The 16,347-nt window shown below is 37.6% G+C and overlaps 1 protein-coding gene across 1 annotated transcript in view; it reads right to left on the bottom strand.

Moving 5' to 3' along the window:
* cacna1bb (calcium channel, voltage-dependent, N type, alpha 1B subunit, b) overlaps positions 1–16,347 on the bottom strand; it is a 185,095-nt gene that overhangs the window by 161,163 nt on the left and 7,585 nt on the right. Inside the window, exons 4-5 of the mRNA XM_067422718.1 lie at positions 14,800–14,905; positions 9,975–10,114 (exon numbers count right to left, since the gene is read on the bottom strand). Of these exons, the coding sequence (XP_067278819.1) occupies positions 9,975–10,114; positions 14,800–14,905 (246 nt within the window). The remainder of the gene's footprint in view (positions 1–9,974; positions 10,115–14,799; positions 14,906–16,347) is intronic.

A 16,347-nucleotide genomic window follows, 5' to 3' on the forward strand; every position in this document is an offset into this window, starting at 1 on the left:
GTGGGGACTGAAATTAGAACATATTTCAGGATAGATACACTTCAGCAACACAATTCTACACATAGAACATTTACACAGACAACTAGGTTTAATTTATGAGAGTAAGGACACTACATAGGGACCCTTTGAATCAGTCATTAACTCTTTCCCCACCATTGACGTAATTTTCCAAAATTTATGAGAAAACACTTCCCTGCCATTGATGGACTTTTCCGGCTTTCTGGGTTTTCACTGTTATACAGTAAGGGGGTGCTTTACACAACTTCTGAAAGAGTAGTAGAATCTCTGCATAAAAACAGGAGAAAAGGAGCAGAAACAAGCAATAAAAGCATTGCTTATGCATGTTGTAGCCTATAGGGAAAAAAGCCCTGCAAATGTATCTGCTTTTTGTTCAAAATGTTGCTTTTTTTATGAAACTTACCCACATTCAAGTGTGAATCAAACATTTTGTTGTTGTTGTTGTTTAAAAGCAGAAGCTCAGTTCTTTCTTTTGATATTGCATGTTCAGAAATTCATTGGTCTACTACAAAATATTTTGGGGCCATTAAAGTTCTGTGAAAATTACTTAAAAAAATGCTGGTGGGTTGCTGGCAACTTAAAGGTGTAGTAAAACAAGATTTCACTTTTCTAACTTTAGCTAGTGTGTAATGTTGCTGTTTGAGCATAAACAACATCTAAAAAGTTTCAATGTTTAAAGTTTAAAGCAAAGGGAGATATTTGCTTTTAAAGAAATCAATTTCTAAGGACTACAGCAAACGGCTAGTAGGGACTACAGACACTCCTCCGGGGTAGCTTGACATCACCAGCCCCGATATTTACACTAACCCCTCCTCTGAGAATATTAAATAAGGGGGCAAGGCCATTTTTTATTGCTATGGAAAAGAGTTGTTGTGGTATAGTCGGCTCGAGTGTTGTTGATGCAATGCCGACGAAACGCTGTTATTTTCATCCGGATTGCAGGTCCACTTTGTTCAGCCTTCCTAGGGATGGGGGAGTTAGGGATCAATGGTTAAACTCAGTCCCTCATAATTATTACCCAAATCTCACTCTCTGTGCCGCACATTTTACGGAGGAAAGCTTCCAAAATCTTCGCGAGTTCAATACAGGATTTGCACAACAGATATTTGCCTATAATGGTTCTAAAAAATAGTAACGGTGCCATTCAGTAGAGATCAGTAAGGTAAGGGGTTTCCAAAAAAAGTGCACTAGGAGGTTAGCGAATCACAACACACTGGGCCTGCTAACCAAACTGAGCCTACTGCGTATTTTTGAGGGACCGGCTTCATAGAACCCAGAAACCATCAGACCGTTTTTACAAGGAGTATATATCAGATATAGTCTTATGTTAGACTAGACTATACTCTATCTTCATCTTCCTTCTTTCTCTGCCATTCTCACTTTGTTCCTGTTGGACATTGTACTATTGATCTAAACCTCAGAGTGGGGAGGGGATGAGATTTATTCTCCTATTAGAGGCTTTTGCAGTGTGATGGCTACAGATTAAAGGTCTGCTGCTGCCCAGAGCAACACCGCTACACCGACCTATTCATTAAACAACTGAATATTGAGTTAAGTCAGGGTTAGGCCAGCTCAGGCTGATACTTACTGAGAAATGGAGTGGAGAGGAGAGAAAAGGAAAGGATACTTCTGATGTGGAAACCACTTTACACACCCATGCACTCATATACATAAACTCTATTTGATCTAGAAAATCTATAGTCTGATATATTACATGATCAGTGTGTCTGTCAAAGTCACCAGGAGCTCTGAGTCTAAAACACAGTGCTTATTACCAGACCTAATGAAGCGACTCTGTAATTCAACATGCTCCATGAATCAACTCCGGCGGTGACAACAGGTGACCAGCTTGACCAGATTCAAAACCCATATAATAATTTTTTGGCCAGTTAGTCCATGTCTATTAGCTTTGAATACATTGTTTACAATTAGCTTTAAAATTCAAATCAATACCTACAAAATTCTCTTGGGCCAATGATATTCACAACCCATCCTGCACAACACAATTTTTTCCAAGTGTTCATTTGAATGATAGAAAAGATAGACAACCTTCTGGTCTTTATCTTGAATCCAACACGGAAATTACTTAAACTGCAATTCATCAACTGGGCCCCCCCATGAAAAAAAAATGTTTATGTATGTTATCTGGGAGTAATGTTCTGCCAAGATGCCGATGGCTGACTCCACCCACTATGGGCTTTAACTGGTTAGTTCACCAAAAATGAAAATTCTGTCGTTTCATAAAATTATTGTAGAGCCACTGCAGTGAGACTAATGTCTTTAGTACCTTTTATGGGTCTTGAGAGGAAAGGACATTGGTGTCAATGGAGGCCTTTCTGAGCCATCGGATTTCAACAAAATATCTTTATTTGTGTTCCGAAGATGAATGGCGGTCTTACGGGTGTCAAATAACATTAGGGTAAGTAAATAATGACAAAATTTTCTTTTTTGGGTGACACTACTTTCATTGTTTTATACAGTCTATGGAGTCATTAGGCCTATTCGGACAGTAATTGTTTCTTGTGGGGTCATTTTCTTCATTTGACAGGGCGTAGTCAATTATTTTTTTGCTTTCCGAATCCAGAATGTTAATTTTTTTCTCCCACCACCCTCGTAAAAATCCCCGGTCAAAATGACCTAGTGTTTTTTGACAAACACCAAGGTTGTGTGGTCATTTAATTGCCGTCCAAATCCACATCGTTGAGTTTCAAGAATATATCACTTAAAAATTCACTGTTTAGAACCTTTTTGACCACTGCAGAGCACCGTACGGTTGCGTTTCGATGTAATTTGGATGCATTTTAAAGATCACATTTAACTTGTAGCTCCAACCCTGAGATTGGTCTTTTAGTGTCTCTTTCTGTCCTTTTTCCCAGTTCCTCTCATTTATCTTGCTTGGCTGCAGTGGATGTCTACAACTTGGCATCTACATTCCTTTTTGCAAACTGGCTCATTGTCTCTTGTTTTAAAGTTCTCCTCTACAGTGACGCCCTCTCCATCACTTCTGCTACAGCAGGATCTCATCACTATGTCGCCCATTAAAAAAAAAATCATCAATTTGATAATAACTGAGATCCCACTAGGAGCTAATCAATCATTTAATATGAATCTAAAAAGACAGACGCTCCACTGAGATTTCCCCTTTAGCCAAGACATCTTTAAATTAACAATCACATACAGTGCATGCGAACAGAACTACCCTCACTGCACGTGGAAAGATGGAAAGAGATGAATACTGGTAGAAGATTAAAGGACAAATAAAAAGTAAGATGGGATTGGTGGGAGAGCATGATGGGACATTGCCTTAAGCCTAGTTCACACTGACAATGACTGCAACAAAGAGACCAGAAGTCAAAGTTACAAAAAGTTAGAAAGTTCTGAAGATCCAGTGGCTCAGCAAAGTTGAGAAAAAGTGTAATTTGTTGAAAATGAGGAGCAATGCGATTCAGTGACTACCAATTCATGAGCTTCATTTTACTGTGAACGACTTCACTAGCCTGTAAATGGTTTGTCTTTGAACACAACCATTGATATAATAAGGGCTTGAAGTTTTCTCACTGTTATCTATAAGCTAGTGTGCTCCAAAACAATGACAACATTTGCATTCAAAACTCACATCTCTAATGTCCGCCAATATGGATCAATGATTTTTATGACATCACTCTGCACTTTAGATTCTCATCAGATTTCCTGTCCAATCAAATGCTCTCTAGAATCTTAAGCATTAAGATGTGTTATAAATAGACACTGAAGACACAGCTAAAATTGGTAACTTGTTCACACATTTACTATTTTATACATGCTGAATGGCACATAGTGCACTATAAAAGGGTAGGGATGACCCCTAATAGTCGAAGATTCGATGCATCGATATGCAGGACCGGATTCGACCACTGATCTCATGGTCGAATCTTTGCGGGTGTTATGAAACGAGGATCATACCATTTTGGCAATATCGGGGTGCTCAATATTAGTGTTATAAAGACGTGTCGTGGCGCTGAGCGATCACCCCTTTAAGGGCACTGAGCTTCGCACCGGACGCGCCACGCCGCGCCGCGCCTTTAAAATTTGAACACATACACTGGTGGCGGCATTCGACGCCTGTCCACGGCGATTAAATGTATATTTCCCTTAAATCGTGAATGTACATACTGATTTCACCCTGTGCTACAAGATACACTTATCGTGCAGCTCTTCTGTTAGAAGTCGATTCAAAATTGAGCTTGTGCACGGCGCGTATATAATGTTCACGTCTGCAATGCATGGTGTGAGATACCTGAGACACGGCGCTGAGCTTCAATCCGGTGTGCGACCCCCTTTAGGCACAATCGGCTTAAGAACGTGCATATAAACGCACTCAAAGTGTTCTTTTCCTCTCTAGGCAGGTATTTTTTTAGGTTTATTTATCAAAATGTTCTTTTATATATTTGTGTGATGTTCTGTGTTTCGATAGCGGCTTTTAAATGTTATGAGAGAACGGTTAATTTACGAATGTGTAGTGTAGCCTAGTTTTGATCACTTTAAAGTGTGTAAAGTAAAATAAAAATAGTCTTAGCTTCCTGCTGACTAGTGTCCTGCCCTTTCCAACCCGTTTTTTCCAGTCTATGGTTACACACACATAGATGATTCGACTATCGGTCAACCATAGAGAGATTCAAAAATTCTGATTCGAATGTGTAAATCATTAGTCAGGGACACCCCTATAAAGGGGATAGGAAACAATTGAGACTGTAAATAGTTGACCCTGGTCCACAAAACCATTCATAAAGGTAATTTTTTTTAAATTGAGATTTATACATCATCTGAAAGCTGAATTTGAATAAATACGCTTTTTAGGAGCTTTTTAATAAGTCTTGTCAGGATAGGTCAATATTTGAGGCACAACTATTCTGGAACCTGAAGGCGCAAAAAAAAGAAATATTGAGACAATCGCTTTTAAAGTCCTTAGCAACGCATATAATCACTAATAATACATTTTTTATGAATTTACGGTAGGAATTTTACAAAATATCATGGAACATGATCTTTACTTAATATCCTAATGATTTTGGGGATAAAAGAAAAATCAGAAATTTTGACCAAAGTATTGTTGGCTATTTCTCCAAATATATCTGTGTGACTTATGACTGTATTTTTTGTGTCCAGGGTCACATATGCTTTCCATTGAGGCAAATTAAGTGGGGTTTCACTGTAGTGTCACGTGAACCGCCGTAGCTCACACATTCTGCTCTTATCCAGAGACATGATAGCACAGAGCGGGTCATATGCGCGAGTTGGCGCATAGCAGAAAATGTATCGGGCCAATTTGAATTTTGCCCAAAATTTCATATTTTACATTTACATTTACATTTATGCATTTCGCGGACGCTTTTATCCAAAGCGACTTACATTGCATTCAAGGCACACATTTTTACATTGTCATTTCATATTTTGAAGCAATATAGAGGAATTTAGATTGATAAACGGTTGGTAGAGCTTCAAAATTTATTATGATTGTGTTTATTTGTAAAGATTATCCTGACGAACAAAACAAAATGTAAGAATCATAAACTTATGATAAGTTATGTAGCCTTCCAATAGAATTAGGGCATCTTATCCCACGGAAGCTTACCAACAATGAACAATAAAGATTAAAAATCACTGTAAATGTGAAAGCAGTTTTACAGCTCATGGTGTTTGAGCCATTATGATGAATCCACATAAAACAGGGAGTGAAATCTGTAGTGTCTCGCAGGATTCAGATCAGAGGAGTAGTGGGCGGCTGACGTGGACGATCACAGTAAAAATGATAAAAGAACAGAGAATGCCATTGTTTCAAGGCCAAACTGGGTTGCCTGAGGATAGCATTGGCCAGACTACTGTTGTCGAGGTAACAGCGGGCACTGGGCGTGGGAATGGTGATACCCTCCAAAATGAACATATTGTGAAAAATTATCTGTTTTTTCTAGTCTACATAAAATAATGACTAAGACCAAGAAAAACCCTCTGCCAACTTTCTATATCAACAGCACTAGTAAGTGGTCATACTAATTTGCTTAGTGCCTTAATTATGACTACCAGGCGAACACCTAATTAACATTCATGAGCCATGCTGATGAGGTTTATAAAGCATCTCACCAAGTTTCAGATTTCCAACTAAAATCCTGATCCCAAAACCCATCTATCTATACTGTTCCCTCCTTCTTCTTTTCAAATGATCACAGTCTGTCATACTCTAACTCTGTCTGCTTTTTATCCCTGCCCATCTTTGATTTATCTGTCAAGTCCATTTTCAGAATTGCTATTATCTGCTCCATAAATCCACAGTCACTGAATGTATAACTGGAAGCTTGACAAACCTAAACTGTGGACTGAAATGGACCACAATATACAGAGCAGGTGTTGGGAATGGTATACAGACAGCTGGCGATAAACAATGCAATTACACTACAGTTACAGATCATTCAGCAAACCCTGGTCCCTCTTAAAGGGATAGCTCACCCAAAACCCAAAGGACTTGTGATTTGCTTGACTAAGGCTGCATTTACATTACATGGTTCAAGTGACCCAATTCCAATTTTTTTCCTCCCATGTGGCACAGATCGGATATGACCCACAAACGTGTAAGCAGGAAAAAAGCACATTGATTCCGATATTCTCAGATTTCGGGCTTCATATGTGGAAATGAACATATGCGGATATGTGCATTTGCATCTGCCACGCAAGCAGACAGATTGGATATTCCCCTGTCAATGAGAGTCATATGTAATAAGTAATTGCGACTTTTTATCTTTTAACTTTTTTTTCTCACAATTGCTAGTTATAAAGTCACAATTCTGACTTTTTTTCTCATTGCGAGTTAAAGTCACAATTCTGACTTTTTTCTCTCACAATTGCGAGTTTGAAAGTCAGAATTCTGAGATATAAACTCACAATTGCGTGAAAAAATGTCAGAATTGTGACTTCATAACTGAATTGTGAGGAAAAAGAGTCACAATTCTGAGATAAAAAGTCGCAATTACTCTTTTTATTTAGTGGCGGAAACGGGCTTCCATAACACGTCACTAAAAATCGTCAGTGGCACATTACATCGATTCAGGAGGACACTAAAAACAACATTATTAAAAACTTAAACTGCGCAATGGAGGACGAAGGCTCTACCCACTGGAGTCAAACTGAAGTTTTGTCATTTGAGACTTTGGGGCAAAAAGGAAAGCAAAAGCTTGTATTATGATTTTGTCAGCGTCCATTGAATAACGTGTCGTTTTTACTTCCTTTTTGACCTAAGATTTTCTGGGTCAGCGCACCTACCTAGGCTTGTTTTGCCAAGTGTATAGTGTAAATGCTGACACTTTTAAAAGATATAAGCTGATCGTCAAAACAAACGTATAAAGTCAACAAAACCTGTAGTGTAAATGCAGCTTTTATGATCCAATACTCGAGACTCGACTTGGACTTGAACTGCATGACAACACATAGGGCAACACGTAGATAGCAGCCGTGCATCAGGGATCCAGACAGCAGGAGAGAGATTGCAGCTCAGTAATGTGCTGCCTCATATAGCACAGTTCGGCAAATGTACGCAAGTTGAGAACCTCCCTCTGGCCTCCTGAAGTGCCCACATATACTGAACCATGAATATTTATACCACTTAAACTGAGCAAGCAAGATTTTCTAGCTGTATTTCAGGGCAAAATGCATTTTTCACTAACCAATCGCAATCTAGTTTATGCAGACATTAAAAGCGCTGAAATAGCAAATATATGGCATGTAATTTAGGCTCGTTATAGCTTGCACCTTTTTTTTACAAACCACAGCACTATGCGCCTGGGTAAAATCTAGCTTTTACCAAACACAGAAACCGACACCCCCTTAAACCTGCATTATGTTCTATAGCATGGCGTGACCAGTGGTAAAAATGCGAGACATTAACAGAAATCATTCTAATCTGTGCTTGGGCTCATAAGAAAAATATCTCTATCGATGTTGAAAACATTTGTGCTGCTTAAAGGATTAGCCTAGTTCACTTTAAAATTAAAATTACCCCATGATTTAATCACCATCAAGCCATCCTAGGTGTATATGACTTTCTTCTTTCTAATGAACACAATTAGTTATATTATTGAATATACTATCCTGGCTCTTCCAAGCTTTTTAATGGCAGTGATGGTGTCCATTGAGTTTGAAAAAAAGAAAAAAATGCATCCATCCATTATAAACTTACTCCACACGGCTCTGTGGAGTTAATGAACGCCATCTGAAGCAAATCGATGGGATTTTGTAAGAAATATATCCACAATTAAAATTAAAATATCTAGCGCCTTAGTCATACCTAAGTTGAATACGGAAGGCGGTGGAGTACGGAACTGTGTGGAGCACATTTAGGATGGATGGATGCACTTTTCTGAGCTTCAAACTTAAAGCTACACTGTGTGATATTTTCCCCCATCTAGCGGTGAAAAGGTATATGACAATCCAGTGAATATTAGTTTCTGTTCCTCTCAATTCCGATTTCGTTTTAAATCCTACGGTGGCCAATTTAGTCCAAGATTAACATGGCTTCCAGTTCGGCCTCGTTCATGACTGCCATCGAGTGTTAAAACGCGAAAAGCAAAGCTTGAATTTACGGGAATGTCCCTCTTTGGCTAATGTACTTTCAAGATGGAGGGGCAACATGGCGACCAGCATTCGAACCCCTCACCCGTATGTATTTTCAATGACATATATAAACTTACAAGAATACTTTATTACTTGAAAGAAGTAAATATACATTAATGAGCACATATATTTTTGAAAGAACTAAGTGTTTTTTAGCTAAGAATAAATTAAATATGTTACACAGTGTAGCATTAATGGACTACCATTTATAAAGCTTGGAAGCATCATGATAAGGTTATTAATATAACTCTGATTGTGTTCATCAAATAGAAGAATGTCATATACACCTAGGATGGCTTAAGGGTGAGTAAATCATGGGTTAATTGTTCATTTTAAAGTGCTCTAATATCTAATATATTTGTGAAAACCGTAATATCATTCAAATAAATAGGAATAGGATTGTTTTTCCTACGGACCACAAACTAGTGAATGGTGCTATATTACAATCAATATTTATATATATTTTTAAATAACTGAATCAATTCTAACTGTGATTCTGTAATTAGTAAACTTCAGATTTACTTAACAGCAAAAGCCCAGATAAATTTGAGTTTTACAGAACAACTTCATTGTAAACCTGTCACACAACCTCTGTACAAAAAATTACAAACCAAATTACCAGTTTTTCAGCTAACTCAGCGGTCCTCTGAGAAATCTAATCCTGTCTGGGTATGAATGTCTGTGATTGCAGCATATTTTTCACAACGTCTCCCCTCATTTATTTTGACCTTTGTCAAATACCGTAACTAAAGCCAAATTTTCATGTTGTGCTTCCTGGTGCACCTTCATTATGGATTTAGACCTTTTTACTAACACTCTAGGTCAAATAACAGTTCAATTACTGCTGGCATCTATCTGATGTCAAATTAATTAATTCCTTTGCTTAATTATGTACATAAAAGTTGTAATTATATCACATATATAATTTACATAAAATGTTTACTTTAATAGATTTCAGGATGACCTTCAATAACACCCAATTCCAGACAAACACTCCTATTCCAACATAAAACCGACAGACATCGCAATAAATTATGAAGTCACAGATGACCTCTGACAATAATTGTAACTTTAACGTCATTTGGAAAAGGTATGCTGTCTAAATAGTCCAATATATCTGAAAACTTCCAACTTTCTTATGTACATGATCGGCCAGAGGGCAATGTTTACATAAACACAGAAGAGGACCAGACTTGAACACTTTGTAACAGGCACTTTCGCAAAGAAATAAAGCTATCCCTTACTTTCCTGAAGACATAGAACACACTCATCCCTTTGAAACTGTTTCTGCCTCCCCAAGCTGAGGGTTGTGGACTCACCCTGTCAGAACGACCACAAAGTCCATTACGTTCCAGCCGTTGCGTAGGTAAGAGCCTTTGTGAAACACAAAGCCCAGGGCGATGATCTTAATGCCGGCCTCGAAACAGAATATTCCGATAAAGTAGGGCTCTGTGTCGTCCTGCAGGAAGAGAGAGCAAAATAAGTTTTTGTGCGTCTGAAAGAAGACAGCGTCTATTGATGCATGGATAAAAGGAGAATAGAGAATATATGTTAAAGCTTTTCTCTTTTTTTGCATGACACACAGGGTCAAGATGCATGGATTTGCACTGTGATGGGAAAAATGAAGATGTGACAGTCTAAATCCATTGTAAGTGCATTACAGGATTAATGTTGTTATAAATATTACTAATTAGTAATTAAACAAACATTAGAACATTTGAAATAAAGTGAAATAATTTTAAGTAAAACAAACAAAAAAATGACAAAAGCGCATAACAAAATTACTAAAACATTAGAGATGAAAACTAAAAATATAAAATAAAAGCTTATTCTATTAATTCAACAATATTTAAAAAAAATATATAAAACTAAAATAATACTGGTACATTACTTTTAAACATTCTATTACAGGGTTATTAATGTTATAAATATTGAAAATTGTTGTTATAAATATTAACAATTAGTAACTAAACATAAATTAGAAATGTTATACAATTTGAAATAATACGTTTAAGTTTAACTGAAAAAAAAATCTAATTTAAAAAAAATAAAATGACAAGACAAGACAAAATTTTAAAATATATAAGTTTATATATGTGTGTATATATGTGTGTATACACACATATATACTTATGTATATATATATATATATATATATATATACTTATGTATATGTATATATATATATATATATATATATATATATATATATATATATATATATATATATATATACACACACACACAAACACACATTTTTATATTAAATGTTTTTTTTAAATTAAAATGTTTTATATGCTATTAGTACCACTGAAACCTGAACATTCTATCTTACAAAAGAGAAAGGTCTTAAAATTCTGAAACCTAGTGTTGTTGGAAACTGGAAGAAATATACCAAGTGTAAGTTACAGAAACCGTTAGAAGAATGTACTTAAAGAGATTCAGTCCTGGCTACAGCATGTCGCATAGCTTTTTTTGAACTCATTCCCATTAATGTCACCAGAGCCCTAAGGCTCTCCAGGCACTTACACCGGACTAACCTCTCTAGAGCTCGGCTCTCCGAAATCCCACCCACTTTATGAGTGCAATTATCAACCCCGCTCACAAATAAGTCTTCTTATGGCCCTCTTTTTGATGGGAACCTTATCCTAGCAATATAATTCTTTATGATAGTCTTCAATAACAACAGCATGATACCATTTTGTGATGATAGTTTGGTACAGCAAGGAAAACTCTGCACTGTTAAATCTTTCTACAGTCTGTAAAAAAGAATTGTGCCTTTGGCAATGCATTATATAACATTCCATTGGCAAACACAAAAATAATTAAACAAACAAAAACTAATTTTATGTTGAATACTCCCTTAAGGTACCCAAAGCTAAATCACACTCTATTGGTGTATATTTTCTCAATAATAGCCTCATTATCGTTGTGGTGCTAGACAGCACCTGTCTTGTTGTCTCTATGAAATCATTTGGCAAAAATGTGCTTGTGGGAGCAGATGTGAGGCTCTGCATTACGGATGATTTATGGGAGTGGAGAAATGAGTGAGCGTTACAGCAGGCAGCATATTTCAATCTATTATGTATAGATCCAAAGAGTTTATTAATAATGAACATCCTGTCTGTAGTGTTTGGGTACCAGGAGGCCAGTTTATCTCTGCAACAGGTAGAGAATTGGTTGCGTCGCACTGTTAACCAAACCAAGATGTTGATGAATTTGACAGGCTGAGGTTGAACCTTTGCTACAGGGAACAATGAAGAATGAAATAGCTCTTCAGTTAAACACTACCTCTATCTGGGATAAAGGGACCAGCATTAAAAAAGAAAAATTATCAAAGAATGGTCCCTTGCGACATGTGTCATATATGCCAAGTTTTCTAGCAGTGTTCTGTATCAACTATATTACTGATCTGCCCACATTGTCACTATATTATAAATTGAAATAAGCTGATAGCATCACTGTTTTCTCCAGAAAAACTGTACAGCCAAATCAAATTTTGCCTCTACTCAGTGCAAGACTTGCATGGAGTTTGCTAAAAAATAAACAACTGAAGGACTTCAAGATTGTGAGAAATAAGATTCTCTGGTCTGATGAAACTAAGATATACCACTTTAATTCTAAGTGGTATGTGTGGAGAAAACCAGGCACTGCTCATCACCTGTCCAATACAGTCCCAACAGTGGTGGTGGCAGCATCATGCTGTGGGGGTGTTTTTCAGCTGCAGGGACAGGACGACTGGTTGCAATCAAGGGAAAGATAAATGCAGCCAAGTACAGGAATATCCTGGACAAAAACCTTCCCCAGAGTGCTCAAGACATCAGACTGGGCCGAAGGTTCACCTTCCAACAATATAATGACCCTAAGCAAACAGCTAAAATAGTGAAGGAGTGGCTTCACAACAACTCCATGACTGTTCTTGAATGTCCCAGCCAGAGCCCTGACTTAAACCCAATTGAGCATCTCTGGAGAGACCTGAAAATGGCTGTCCACCAAAGTTTACCATCCAACCAGACAGAACTGGAGAGGCCCTGCAAGGAGGAATGGCAGAGGATCCCTAAATCAGGTGTGAAAAACTTGTTGCATCTTTCCCAAAAAGACTCATGGCTGTATTAGATCAAAAGGGTGCTTCTACTAAATACTGAGCAAAGGGTCTGAATACTTAGGACTATGCGATATTTCAGTTTTTCTTTTCTAATAAATTTGCAAAAATGTCAACAAGTCCGTGCTTTTCTGACAATATGGGGTGCCGTACCCACTGTATATATATATATATATATATATATATATATATATATATATATATATATATATATATATATATATATATATATATATATCAGCAAAGATGCATTAAATTGATCAAAAGGATCTTTCAATGTTGAAATGCACTACAGACCTTTTAGCAGTACCTTTTGTGTTCCACTAAAGAACCAGCTCACTGGTTCAGTATTAAAGGCACTGATTAGGGCATAAGTCAATGGGCTGGCTCCCTGATCAGTGCCCTGACTACTTACCTAGGGAGCTGATTACGCACCCAATATCAAGGTGAGCAAATGACATAAGACCCCTGCAGTGAAATGTTGTAAAAAAAAAAAAAAAAAAAAAAAAAAGCTTTAAGACAAACTATGCGCAAATTTATGTCAACGCCATTGCTGATGATTTTCACCTTAAAAATGCAGTGATCCAAAGACAGTCTCAAAAACACGGTTTAAAACATGTAACCAATCTCGACAACGTACAGGAGACAACGTTTCTCCACTGACTTTCTATGATATACAAAGCGTTACTAAGAATGTTTTGTAGAAGGCTGCTGTCTGAATCTGATGGCGAATGGGAACGTTTGTGTGACATTAGCAGCACACTATTAGCCGTTTGATAAGATAGTCAAGCAAAAACAAATCATATCAATTACAGTTATATGTCCATCCGGCTTGTAGAGTGATACATAAAACGCATTACCAGTCTGATACAGCGACTTGTATTTGACCCTGTATAATTCGCTCGGTTGAATTCTTCTTCTGAATCGGTTTCTGGTTCAAACATATATGGCTGAATTCCACTTGTCATTGCTTTTTACTAACTTGAATGAGTGGATCAGGTAGTCTGAGCTAGTCTGACTGAGTGGAGACAGGGGCTAATTTGCATATTCATGGTTCCACGTATAATAAAGCAAGGGTGCAGAGTTACATTCAAGCTACTTTAAAGCATGAAGAAATTATTTTCACAGGAAAATCACTTTTAAATATCGATTATCAAAGATGTACTTTAAGGATTAAAACTGACTGCAGGGGAACTTTAACAATACCTTTATTAGGCTACCACGACTTCATATCTACACCAAAACTATGCAAATAAGGACAGTAAGATGCATTTTCTAGCATCAGGAGGCTGTATTCGAGAGGATCCCATTGACCTTATTGGCTCATACTGTTTTCCTTTCTGTTAATGCAGCGCTCCTCCGGGGAGTTTGGAATCCAACATTACCGCCTCCATATTCAGCTTCACAAAGAGACTATTACCGCCTTAATCCGCCAACATGTCCAGTCCCTGCTTTAATTGTGCAACAACACACTTTGAAGCAGCTACGTTATATCATTTGGACTCAACAGGCACAACTGCTTTTGCGAGCGGGGGGAATAAGAGCAAGGCAGTGGATCAAAGCCTGCTCTGCATGGGTTAAGGTCGGATCATGAAGAAGCAGCGTTATGCACACATTTGTCAATGGTTCCCAGCAGGCAGGGTTTTAATGAGACAGAGACATGGCTCCTGTGTGGAGTGCTTGGGTGGCTCTCGGTGGCCCTGGATGGGAGCTCTGAGAGTGGGATAACAGCCTCCGCTCCAACAGGCTCACCGGTCACCCACGCCAACCAGTGCAAGACCGCTAAAATGATCAATCAATATACTCCAGCGGGGATGTCGGGTGTGTGGGTGGAAAGAAAAGCAAGCCAAACACAGTTATCTCTGACTTGCTCTGCTTTTCGCAGAATGCATTGTCATTGCCGTTTCTCTCTCCTAAGAGATAAGCTTACAGCCATATTCAGTACAAAATGAATAATCTTATATATGATATAGACATGTTTAAAGCAATAAAACCTTAATAATCAAGAGAATGAAAAGAAAGCAGAGAATGCTGATGCTCACCAAACGTTCAGACATGGGGGTCTTGTCCATGGCGGGGAGATGCTGCTCGAGGGCCAGTACGATGCAGTTGGCGATGATGGTTGTGAGGATCAGGTACTCGAATGGAGTGGATAAGTCAAGGAAATAAACGCCAGAACAACAAACAATACAAGACAATAACAAATCCAAAATATTCTGAAGAGGAAGATTTATATTAAAATAAAAAAGTGCATGACATATCTATAACCTATTATCATTCCAAAACTGTATGACGTTTTTCTCCACACAATGAAAGTCAATGGGGTTCGATCAACAAAGGACCCCGTTGAATATCCATCTTCTTTTGTGTTTCAGAGAAGAAGGTAAGTCATATCAACTGGGATATATAAGTCAAGACAATGAAAACATTTCAAAACATTCGGAAAAGGAAGACTTCTAAAAACAATTTTTTAGGAAAATGCATGATATATCGATGGCCTGATGTAAACTGGACAGGAAATGTACTGATATATATATATGCTTTAAAATAATGACTTTCTTCTGCGGAACACAAAAGAGACAAAAATACAATGTTGAAGCAAGGAGTCTGCATTCCCACAGTACATTCATCATGTAGGGCAATAAAGCATATATCAATCACCTTCTTATTGCTTGTATTATCACCCAGCTGTAATCTGGGTTTTGACCTTCTTCGGCGGAAGTAATGGCGTTGGGAATAGTAGATGAGATTCGCCTGCTATGAGGTAAAAAAATTAAAAATACTGTTCGCTTTTTTGCAGAAACTGATTTTTTCCGTGTTTTAAGATATCAATGTATCATCACGAGCCGCAGGGTTTGATATGGATTCGTATGTCTATGTGTTTTTTACTCTCATAGTGGCGCTCATAGAAAAAAAACCATGGACATGCATTATACGAGCAATGGTTGGAGTTAAAAAAAATCTTTTTTCATTTGTGTTCTACTGAAGAAACAAACACACCTACATCTTGGATGCCCTGGGAGTAAGCAGATAAACATCGCATTTTCATTTTTGGGTGAACTATCCCTTTAAGGGTAACTGCTTGTGAATTAACACACGACACACAAAGGACCAAGGGTTTGTGCCATTTAAACACTCAGTCACTAAATTATTAGATGTGGATAGAGAAAGCCAAACACAACCCAGCTGACATATCTCTAATCTAAATCAAAGAATTGACATCCAACATGCCTTTGTGTCCTTGGCATAGACGACCATGTTCAAACCCACTAGCAGTAACACTGAATGCATTTACACCACCTCACTGCATGCTGGAAATGACATTCAGAGGTCTTGGCATAAAAATCCAACATGCTTTCAACACTGAAACGTTACAGTGCAGAGATTATGATTACTCATTAGGTTGGCATGATGGTTTCTCTCTCAGCGCAGCTATTTGTGCAAACTGCGTCTATAAAATGTTTGTGTAAGCCCCCCAATCCTGTCATTATTTTGAAAAAAATCATCCTTTTTAAAGGAATTACTGAAAGGCTGTTAACATCTTTAAGGGTGGTCTGCCATTATATTCCATTTTAGGACAGGATCCATTT

Source organism: Pseudorasbora parva, chromosome 18 (assembly GCF_024679245.1).
Source record: "Pseudorasbora parva isolate DD20220531a chromosome 18, ASM2467924v1, whole genome shotgun sequence".
NCBI classification, from domain to species: domain Eukaryota; kingdom Metazoa; phylum Chordata; class Actinopteri; order Cypriniformes; family Gobionidae; genus Pseudorasbora; species Pseudorasbora parva.